The sequence below is a fragment of the Branchiostoma floridae genome, chromosome 2, assembly GCF_000003815.2.
Source record: "Branchiostoma floridae strain S238N-H82 chromosome 2, Bfl_VNyyK, whole genome shotgun sequence".
NCBI classification, from domain to species: Eukaryota; Metazoa; Chordata; class Leptocardii; order Amphioxiformes; family Branchiostomatidae; genus Branchiostoma; species Branchiostoma floridae.
In genome coordinates this window covers 11,481,514-11,493,135 of record NC_049980.1, presented here as the reverse complement: position 1 = coordinate 11,493,135, position 11,622 = coordinate 11,481,514, and the positions used below count along the sequence as shown (strand labels likewise).

At 40.9% G+C, this 11,622-nt stretch overlaps 3 protein-coding genes across 4 annotated transcripts in view; all 3 read right to left on the bottom strand.

Moving 5' to 3' along the window:
- Positions 1-1,619: 1,619 nt before the first annotated feature.
- LOC118410668 lies at positions 1,620-3,875 on the bottom strand. The gene is made up of 3 exons (XM_035812471.1): positions 3,721-3,875; positions 3,082-3,241; positions 1,620-2,381 (listed from the first exon to the last, which is right to left on the bottom strand). Exons 1-3 carry the CDS (start codon positions 3,788-3,790, stop codon positions 2,240-2,242), a joined length of 372 nt encoding a protein of 123 aa, XP_035668364.1. The 5' UTR covers positions 3,791-3,875; the 3' UTR covers positions 1,620-2,239.
- Positions 3,876-5,090: 1,215 nt separating this feature from the next.
- LOC118432609 lies at positions 5,091-8,390 on the bottom strand. The gene is made up of 5 exons (XM_035844244.1): positions 8,122-8,390; positions 6,797-6,962; positions 5,954-6,235; positions 5,581-5,637; positions 5,091-5,316 (listed from the first exon to the last, which is right to left on the bottom strand). Exons 1-5 carry the CDS (start codon positions 8,186-8,188, stop codon positions 5,091-5,093), a joined length of 798 nt encoding a protein of 265 aa, XP_035700137.1. The 5' UTR covers positions 8,189-8,390.
- Positions 8,391-9,647: 1,257 nt separating this feature from the next.
- The window catches only part of LOC118410666 (cell wall integrity and stress response component 2-like), a 2,785-nt gene continuing 810 nt past the window's right edge, over positions 9,648-11,622 (bottom strand). For both annotated transcript variants that reach the window (XM_035812469.1, XM_035812468.1), the window contains exons 3-4: positions 11,030-11,276; positions 9,648-10,492 (exon numbers count right to left, since the gene is read on the bottom strand). In XM_035812469.1, the coding sequence (XP_035668362.1) occupies positions 10,420-10,492; positions 11,030-11,276 (320 nt within the window). In that variant the 3' untranslated portion in view covers positions 9,648-10,419. The remainder of the gene's footprint in view (positions 10,493-11,029; positions 11,277-11,622) is intronic.

Sequence of the window (11,622 nt, the reverse complement as noted above, 5' to 3'; positions counted from 1 at the left end):
TCCACAAGCACGCATTTCAAACGGTTTGCAGATTACAAGTACCGCACCAATACACCTTTCTAATCATACCAAGTTTGGCCGCCTTGAAGACACTTTTTACCCTAACCCTAGCCCTAACCCTAAATTAGGGTTACGGCTAGGGTTAGGGTTAGGGTTAGCGCTTAAACACTCATATCTACACAACAAAGCACGCAATTTCAAAACGGTTTGCAGATTACAAGTACCCACCAATACACCTTTCTAATCATACCAAGTTTGGCCGCCTGGAAGACACTTTTTACCCTAACCCTAGCCCTAACCCTAAATTAGGGTTACGGCTAGGGTTAGGGTTAGGGTTAGCGCTTAAACACTCATATCTCCACAACAAAGCACGCAATTTCAAAACGGTTTGCAGATTACAAGTACCCACCAATACACCTTTCTAATCATACCAAGTTTGGCCGCCTTGAAGACACTTTTTACCCTAACCCTAGCCCTAACCCTAAATTAGGGTTACGGCTAGGGTTAGGGTTAGGGTTAGCGCTTAAACACTCATATCTACACAACAAAGCACGCAATTTCAAAACGGTTTGCAGATTACAAGTACCCACCAATACACCTTTCTAATCATACCAAGTTTGGCCGCCTTGAAGACACTTTTTACCCTAACCCTAGCCCTAACCCTAAATTAGGGTTACGGCTAGGGTTAGGGTTAGGGTTAGCGCTTAAACACTCATATCTCCACAACAAAGCACGCAATTTCAAAACGGTTTGCAGATTACAAGTACCCACCAATACACCTATCTAATGTGGAGATATGTTTTACCACATCTTACAATAAAGAAGCTGAGGAGGGGTTAATATATATATTTTACTTCAAACTCTTCAGAGGAGGGACTCCTTAATGGAATTTCGTATCCCTTACATGGTTAAGCCATCCAAAGCAATCATGTATAAACACATTTACCTACATTTGAAACCTCAAGTCTTTACCCCCACTGCAAAGCTTGATTTGTCAGGTTTGTTTTGGTTTAAAAAGCCCGAGTTCAACTCCAGCATTTTAACGAGCTACAATCAGATGATTGTCATGATGCCATGATTTCACCCCCAGTCCTAATGGATCGGTCCACTGTGGAGGTCGAATATGGGGGTCGATTACAGGTCAAAGCTCGACAAAGGTCACAATTTTTGGCAAGATTTATAAAATATACATTCTTCTGTCCCTTTTGCAGAAACCTAGACCTTTAGGATCAAAATTTTACCAGGGAAAAATTATTTAAAAAATAAGTCAGTAAGCAGCAAAGGGTAGGCACACTGCAGTTTATGCGCAGATCCGGAAATGTACTCCCTTATCGAGTTGAACAGTCATTGTACCAATCGATACTTAGCGACATTCGCAAGTGGTAACGCTTATAGACAGTTGCCATGCAAGTTGCACTGTTTTTAGCTTGTCGTCTCCACTACGTAGTTTTAGACGTGAGGAGAATGTATGGAGAAGTGGCATTCTTATAGATCAATGTTCATTTCTCTAGGAATTGTTCAGTGGAAACGTCTCCGGGTGAGATAAACGAAGTACCATTCAATATCACCAGGTGGCGCTCATTCATTCCTCTAAAGTAAAGGCAGACGACATAGACCTCTTGCATGCTTATTGTACTCTATTATCAACCATTAAATATTTCAACAGATCCTTTCGTTAGGTTAGAATTGGTTTGATTTTCCGCTTAATGACGACAATGTACATTGATTGTAGTACAACTATTGTTACATTGACAAAATACTCGTCTATTTTTCGCGTTTGATACGTGTTTTGTCGCAATGCAGGTCTGTGTAGCCCTTCTCAGGCTGCATCGTGTAAGGGAAATTTTCTTCTGCAGTTTTAATTGCCCATAATATGACTTTAAAAAAAACACTCTTGCCATTGACAATGTTTGTCCACAGAAGTGCTAGTGGATGAAGACTTTACATATAATATACACGTATTCGGTAGCCTGCCCACATGGACACGAAATACGAATTTACGACTCTACTTTAATTTGTTTGAATCAAGCGTTGAAGACATTGATAATGAAGTGAAGTGATACTCTGAATTGTCAGCGGCAATTAAAAATTACGAAAACACAAGCTACGTGTTGCAAATTATGAAACGAGATGAAAGTTTGTGTGTCATTCCGGCTATGTTTTGTCACTTTAACAATAGTTTCTATGATGTACTATATATGTATGTAAGACTAAGTCTTCAATGAAGTTCCATGTTCGTCTACAGTTGGGTGACCTCTACCGGCGTGTTGCGCTCGTTGACCATGCCGACATTGTCGTATACATGTTGGGGCTCCTCGGTCGCAGTCGTCGGGACGTCGTCTTGGATCGTCCCTCCGGCTCTGGCCTTCCGTGCTTGTCGACTGAGGGGGAGGGGGGCAAATGTTAGTAAAGGGTTTATATCATAAAGGTCGAGGCTATTTTCAAGATGTTCCTAGCTATCAACGAGGATTTTTGGGCACTATTGGCAGGACGTTCCCATTAACAAGAAGTTTTGGACACTATTGCTAGGATGTTCCTATCAACAAGATTTTTTTGGCACTATTAACAGCATCTTTCTGTCTATAGCAAATGTTGGTACTATTGACAGAATGTATATAAGAAGTCCTTTGGTGCTATTGTCATAATGTTCCATACGTTATTGGTATTATTGACAGGATGTTCCTGTCAATAATGAAATGTTGTACGGTAGACAGTACATTCCTGTCAATAAGAATTTTCTTGGCACTACAGACAAAAATAAGATGTTCATGATCCTGTCAGCCCTAACCCTAGCCCCGTATATATATATTCCTACCCCTGAGTATGATATAGTAAGATGGTGGGAAAAAGCTAATTTTAACCTATGAAAGACTAATGATATTGGTGTGTAGTCTTGGTGAGTGGATCAAACCTGACAGTCTGACCTTACACAGCTTATACTTATTATCCAAAACTTGTGTAATACGTGTAAAGTAGGCTTGTCCCGGTTATGCGAAACAAACAGACGCGGATTGACAGTTTAACGAGCTTGCCAACCACCCCCGTAACTTACATGAATGGTATAACCCCATAAGTACGTACCTCTCGAATCTGAAGTGGTTGATGAGTATGACTGTGACTGCGAGGACCAGGAACGACCCTGTTGCGATCAGCGCCACGTACAGGTTGTTCATGGACGGCAGGCTGTTAGCGATCTTAGCCGCCACCTCTGGGTCAAGGGTGGTTCCAACCGGGCTTATATCTGAAGTACACAAAAAAATCTCACATCTAACAAGAGTTCGAAGAACTCATACCTCCTGCAAATATTCTTCTCTTTAACTGACATTTGAGTTTCTCGTATGTCATCTTCAATTGTTTATAAAGTTCAGTAATTGTATTAACGAGTTTTTTTTTCTTTTACAGCATTAAAGAGGTTAGACGTTAGCGATCTCTCAGTTCTTCTGGGTATCAACAGAGTTTGTTGACTTTTTCAATCGAGACCCTATGACAATAGCGTACAATATGCCACATACATAGCAATCTCTATGCTGTAAGAGTCAAAATACACGTTCATCACCCTTAACCGCGAATATAATCTTTCACAGCAATGCTGTCGGCTAGCTGTCCATAATGTAGCGATCACTATTACGGCGCGTACTCACATACTACATACCAGATAAAACACCGACAGTACATGTTTGAAATGTAAAAGCAACACATAACACAGTGTGTATTCTGTACCTTGTCCTTCCACATACGTCGCGATGGCGCTCAGCAGGGTGAAACACAGCAGCCTTGCCAGAGAGGCCATGTTGTTCCCTTCTAGATCTCTACCCTCCCCAGAGTATGATGGCAGTGACAACAGGGCTAACCGTACTCAACAAATATGTCACTGTCTCTGTTTGGCTTACGGGTCTTTACTTTGTTTTGGACCGGGATGGTTCAAATGACACGTTTCAAAGATGATACACTTTTTGTATTTTTCACAATTCAATATTTTCAAGAGTCAAATTCACCACCTGAACCAAGATGTCTTGAAACATAGACCAGTTTTGCAGTATGAAAGCTGTAAAACGTTGCCAATAGATGGGTTTTAAGTGAACTTCACCCTTTTTTGGTATCGTCCTTTTTTATGTTCTCTCTAAATCACGGGGCGTGGTTGTTTATGCGTCAAACAGTATGCACCTGTAAATATACTCAAGAGACAGGGCGAAGACTGCAAAACAATTAGGGCCGCTCCGGGCAATAGAACTCCGTGCTCAAGACAATCAACCGTGAATCCGTGGCAATATTTACCGCTAATAAATCTCCATTTTTCGTCATTATCTGAATAGTTCACAAAATAGGGAACGCCCTGTGGTAAGACGTAGTTCTGACAGTGTGTTTGTGATTTCACTAACTCGTTCGTTGTGTGGAGGGGGGGGGGGGGTAACGTTTTATGTGGTGGAACTGTTCAGGCACATCATTGAGGTAATGAAACATAGATATAATGTCGGGTTTATGCAGAGTGTAGGCGTGAGTGAGTGATTCCATATTTCAAGAAAAATGAGTATGTAAAGTAAAAACAAAAATCTAGTGTAGTACATATAATTGGGAAGCATTGGAAATCTTCAGTCAGTTGATATGATAGAACATGAACATATTGTCGTTATAATAGACACAGCATATATATAAATACTAAGTTACAAAAATTCAACAGAACCCTAATATAACAACGAATAGTTGAAAGAAGACAGAAAAGAAAGTGCCACGTCATGATATGAGACATTTTCAAGCAAGTAGTCTGGTATTTTATTAAAAGTATATCCCTACACGAATATTTAGACATCATCCGTACAGTATTTCATACTGTTACTAGGTATAGAATAGCAACGTGAAGCATTGTTTAACAATGTAAATCTCTACTTTGCTAAGGCAATCTGAGCACCTCATTCAAAAGAATAGGTATATTGGCAGATAGCGAAATTTCCTGTTAATGCCAGAAGAAACAACATAAGTAACTACAGTCCCTTCTAGTTTGGCAGTACAGTGCAGTACTGTCTAGCCTTTGCCCCGAGAGCTTTTTGTCACAATGCCGTTTTCCCAAATCCTATCTTTTAAATGCATAATAATTACACCTCAGTTTCTAAAGCTGGCCTTGCGGTTCGAACATCAGGCCGTTCCACAAACCCAGGATTGTCCACCCCAGATCGACTCCTCGGGTCAGGGTCGAACTTCTGAGAGAACTCCATGATGTAGCTACGGGACAGGATGGGCGAGTCCATCGTCCTGGGAGGGGACATGAAGTGTGCAAGGTAGTCCTCGAGCTCCGAGTCACGCTCCCAGTGTTTGAATGGGCTGAGGGCAAAGAAGAAGAGAGCCACTTGAAGTAGCAGTTAATCGTTCACTAGACAAATTCCATCATTGTTATTGTGACATCATCTAGAGATAGATCCTTGTCAGAATCACTGGATGATATTGATGATCTGCTGTCCTTCAACCAAATCCTCCACAACGTGCGTCTATTGATAGGACGAGGAGAGGGTTTATCTCGGAAATCATTTTTAAGAAACATTTGCTAGTCTCACTACAATTCGGTTAAAAGGTTCTTAAAGTACTAACCTTGGCCGTTCTTCCTCAGATTCTACACTTTCCAGACCCGGGTTGTCATAGACATACCTAATATATTGTATGCAACAGATAATGAATCAGTAGATGGGCGCAGACATCTATTCTATTAGGTAAACTCCAAAAGTACATCACGCATGGTAGCACGCTATATATGTCTTTTTATTTTTATTACTCACCAAGCAGAGGTTTGGCTCCGGCTGTTTCTTTAACGTTATTTTCGGCGTTTTTATCGGGCTTTCTACTTTGTACCGTTCTGTTGATGTCTCCTATATGTCTGTGTAATATATGGCGTACAGCTTAGTCATGTGGAAATGAAGTGACGTTTCTTGTTCCAGTGTATATGTTTTGTAAAAAAAATGTATACCTTGTTGGATAAGATTTCGACGGAAGCTTCATCTTTATCACAATGTCCTCCTGGGTACCATGCTCCTCGTACGTAGACGGTTGAGATTCTTTATGCCGATCGAAACGTTCGACCCTTTCGGACACTGTAGGAAGTTCCAGGCCTTGAATTTTGTCATGGTCCGGAAGGTTTTCTTCCCGATGTTGTACATGTACTTCGCCATTTTTCGGAGAAAATGGCGGCTGTTCCAGCACTGTCATCCGATTCATGCTAATTTTTCGCATCTGGGATTCTCTGTGTCTCCTTTATTTCAGGGAAAGAGAAAATGTCATAATGGTATTGTTTTTTCTTTGAGTTCAAAGATGCCATGATCGTCTGTGAAATAGAAAGTCCAGTAACTTGACTTGCCATATCTTTATGTCTACCAATTAAGTTAAATTGCGTCATTTTGCGCTTTTGAATAAGCATAAAAAGAGTATAGTTATGATAGCATTTATCATACTTTGACTCTTAAGTAAAGATACCCGAAGTTAGTTTAAACAACAAAGAAAATTGTCTTTGTTCTTCTACATTCAACATTTCAGGAGGGTTTGAAAGTCAATTCTTAGTTTATTGCGTTTACTGACATGTCCTTGAGCCCCTAATGGGGCTATTCTTCCAGAACTCAGTAAACGGACAAATACAAATACAAACATTAGTGTGCAATAAAACTTGATGTTATGTCTCGCCGGTGTCATGAATCTGCAAACAATGAGGTTGTCATTTTGTAGCAATTCCTTTCTCATACAAATTGCATTGAGCCATTGCTTCCTCTCAACAAATTCAAACTGATCACCGTTCAAAAGTAAATAAAAAAAGACTTACCTCTCCCATCTGAAGTGGTTGAGTCCCAACAGGAGACCTACAATGACGAGGTACACAGCCACGGCCACCAGGCCCTGGATAACGTTAGTGACTGTGATCTGACTGTCAGCGATGCTCACTCTTATCTCCTCTAACAGCTCCGGGGGAAGGGTCATGGTGTCCAGATCTGTTTAACATCAGAATAAAGGACAGTAAAGATTCAAAGATAAGATACTGTTAAGTCTACGTTACATGTGTGCAACGGTAGTAGAAGATAATGGTTGGGATCAATCTGAAAAAAAGGCTCAACAGTAACAGTGTGATCATTCGTTGTAGACCGTTGTACGATTTTCATGTAGTAGTATTTTCAAGTAGACATTGGCGAAACAGCGCACCGACAAGGATGTAAGACAACCTTTTTCGTAAGAAGACAGATTGAGTCTACGACACAAGCAAGATTGTCCAGTTTTTTTTATAGTACGACGATTGTACCACGGATGTGACTTGGCCTTAAAGTATTGATAGATGGTGTGTACGCAGGGATTCCGTTCTGTGGAAGATGAAATGAAGAGATTCAAAAGCACGACTGATTTGAGCCCCCCCTCCCCTCCGCAGCTCTGAAATATGAAATGTGAGGAACATTATGATGTTGGTCAACTGTCTTTACTAACGGAGCGGTCACATTCGTCGAAAGTCTTGGTACCATTTTGATGTCGTAGAATTTCGAGCAGGTTGGGACAGAACCAACCATTGACAACAAGGGATCTAATGTATGCACAAGAAAAACAGGACACGTACGCGTAGTACGACGATCGTAAGACTGTGATTCACGTGTAGTACCATGACCCATGGCCATGCTCCATAGGCAAAGATAAACAATGACGTAATGTTACAGATCCGCAATTTTTGACAGAAGCTCCCCGTGTCACCTTACCGGGATATCAGCCTAAACACTGCCAAAGTCCATTTCGCACTCCCAATGTATTGTAAAGCTGCTATACAGACATACATAAGTATTTTTACTATTATCAAGATAAGGTCGTTTATACAGGATGCAAAAGAAGAGGAACATAAGTAGTATGTCAGATTGCAAGGTTCAAATAACATGTAGTTCACAACCCGTTTGGTAGGAGATTTGCCACCAAAAGGATAACATCCTGCCTAAAAGTTTTCGCCACAAGATCACTTGATGGCACCATGACCTTACGAGAAAGGATAACTTAGTAAAGGGATCACTTTTTTTGTTAAATCTTACCTGAATATGAAATATTGTGTCCAACGATATGCCAAGTCAAAAATTTACACATTGTAAACATTCAAACTGTATGTTATAACGGAAATGTTACCTTGCCCATGACTTCCTGACACCCAGGTGAACAAAAGAAGAATAGTCCAGCTCACAGTTTCAGACATGTTGACGCCGACGGTGCGACCACATCTCAAGATATGTCTGTACACATCTTTAAGGCGTAATCAATAGATTACGATTTAGTTTAGAGGCAATATCCCTGTAATAACATGTATCATGTACCGTTAGTATCGTACTGGTACCGCGCGTTGTACCGCCATTTGTGGGCGTATGGGATGTGTAAACAGTTCCTTTCAGACGATATTTGCAGTAGTTGTGTGCACAAGCTCTCCTATTAACCTCTAGTGAACTACAGTCCGTTCAGATCGTGTCAGAGTTCAGTCTCGTGTGTAACACCATTGGTCAGGGAATGTTCTGTTGTCAGCTCACGTCCATTCAACCTTTTGTAAGTCTGAAACAAACGTTAGTGACCTTTCGTCGGCGCTTCTGAGTAGTGTCTGACGGCGCCTGCATGACTCAAATGTTTGGTTCTACTTTGAACTTTAAATTGGTGCTTCTATTCCTCCACTTCAGGAGAAGAAGGAAACAGACTGGATCCGGAGGGAAATGACCAGAGTAGGTGTCATGTGTCATCAATATGCGAATTGTATGTCACCAATCATGATAATAGAGTACCAACTAAGGTAGCAAAAGGAAGCAGATTTGAGATATTTATGATATCACCCCACGTCTAGCTCGTGACCATTCACGCCAACACACCACTGCCCTTTAGTGGCTACATTTCTCTGTTTCCCAGGAACGTTAAGCCTAAAGCAAATACACACACGTACTCCTATGCGAGATAGATATAAGAACGTGGCCTCAAGTAGACCGTAACATTGAGTCGCATCGAAGTGCGATGTCTTGGTTATAGTCTGATCATAGTCTGGTCTCTCTCATCAATGTAGACCTATCGTGATCTAAAATGGATACAATAAAATCGACAATACAAGATTCAGGATGAACCGAGATGCATAGTTCAGGTGGTAGAAGTGCACCATCTATCGGAAAGTTTACGAACTGCATTGGGGCCGTCAGCTGTCAATACACCATAGTTTACGAGTCATGCAATACCTGCACGCAGCTGACATTTACCTGTACCCATTAGAACAATAGGCAGCTTTATAGCTATGAAATATTACCTTTATCGGTTTTATACTAACCAACCTAACACACCATCGGGCATTTCAAGGTTGCATTCCAGATGTACTTGTGAGAGAGATTCAACATTGAAAGAGCAATTGAATGCAGAGTCAGTAATTAACAAAAGTACTGTATGAAAAGACATCCATGGATCAAAGCAGTGGATAATACATACTGTTTTGGCCCATGTATACTGCCCATGACTGCCGTAAAGTATTCTTTGGTCGTTTAATTTTATCAGGACATCCACTATCACATATTAGCATCAAAGCGCAGCTGGGATTCAAAAACTTTAGCTGAGGTACAGAAATTGAAACAAATAGCACCAAAAGCTTTGTACAAAAAAACACAGAAATAATAACATACATTCTAACCATCCAATTAAAATTGACACAATTTATTTCTTGATTCAGATGTTTCTTTTCTTCATCTTTTGACATCTCCGACCGACTCGGTGAAAAGTTTTCTTAATCTTTTCTATATAGCGAGTTTTTGTTCCTTTCTGTCAACAACTAATAAGGAAGCCATACGTGTTCTGTGTATAAATTGTTTCATCAACAGCAACCGTTTCGGCCGTCATGGTCCAAAGAGTCATAGAAAAGATGACCTCATTAATAACAACGTCCTGGATTTTCAACGAACATCATACATGCGCTGATCATGAGATACAATGTCAATATTTACATAGCAAAGATGACTCTCAAGAGATACATCACTAATATTAATACACACTAGACCAGTAAATCAACATTACATGCCAACTAGTCATCTAAACCGATGCGATATTTATATCAAAAATATCAAAATATGTCTTTTCTCTTTCAAAATAACCTAGATGTATCTAATCAAACTCAGCTATATCCGGTCCAAATTAGGTCGTCACCGGTCTCTGGACTTGTGTAAATGTTTTAAGGTCCTCACGAGTACAGTTAAACTTGGGCCTTCATCTTTATATTAACTAAAGACGTCACAAAGATACACACTGACGAGTGAGATAGCATATGTATCTCACTATGTTTTACTCTTGGAGCTATTTCGCACGCAAAAAGTCGTCGATAAACAATTAACAAATCACTTGGAACGCCCAAAAATATTAATCATAAACAAGTCCTCATTTATTTGTGTGTGTGTGTGTGTTTTTTATCCTTTCAGTTCAACCGTCTACCTGTTGCTCTCCATTGCTACCCTCCTCTACCATAGCCGTACGAGAGTTGGGCGACACCGATCTGAAACAGAACAATATATAGCAATTACGAAGGTTTCGTCAAATTGTTGTCTCGTTTTTATCCACATCTTGACTCAGCACTGGCCGTGTATACGTATCGTACACGTATTGCTTAAACAACTGATGTGAATGTATATCATCGCCACTGAACAAACGCAGTCAAACATTTTATTTACTGCGCTGTCACATTCGCCATAGGTCATCGTACGATTTGATGATGTAGAATTGCCAAACAGGACCAACCGCCGACAAGGATCTAATACAGCGCTTTCCGTGCCAATAGGTTAAACTTAAACAGGAGATATACACGACTATTCCAAGAATGTCCGTAAGACATGTGCTAGGAACACGTCACATTTCCAACTATTTCCAAACCAGGGCCTGGACGGGCAGCTTTCGGGAACGAAAAGTATGATATAAAAGACACCAAAGAAATGTGATATTAGCCTTACCGGGCCCTATATCACTGAAAAATGTACTGTGGCGATACAGATTTTCACTTGATGTAACACATTAGAAGGAACGCGCGTGACTTTACCTTCCTTTCTTCTTCTTACACGTGACCAGTGCAGCCGCCACTGCTCCGATCAGAACGACTCCGGCCACGGCACCGACGGCGACCCCCGCTATCTCCCCGCCGGACAGTCCGCCTGACTGCGGGGAGGGTTTCCCCACCTCGCTGCACGTTTCGTTACAGGTACAGTTGGCGTCTGATTCCACACAAGGCTTGTCCTGGGGGTCCATGCATACCTTTGTACAAACTGTGGGTGCCACTGTACTCACATCTGTACACAGAAGAAGAAAAGTATAATTATGCAACAGAAAAGTGGGCACGGCCGATAGATATTTCTCCAACACGACAAATATTCGCCTACTCTATTTGACCTTGATATTGGCATTCAATGGCCACTATGAGATGATGCCATAATCATTGAGAAAAGTGGGCGCAGTGACAGTTCCAAAAGCGTTTCTACATTAGATCAGCAAAAGAAGTACTTTCAAATGTATGTCAAGCGCATCTAGTCTACAAAGTCAGTAGAAATTTAAATAGTGAAGTAAAATGGCAACTGACATTTGATAGCAACATCTAAACAGTACAGTGACCAATGAGAATGCGTTCGTATAGGGAGG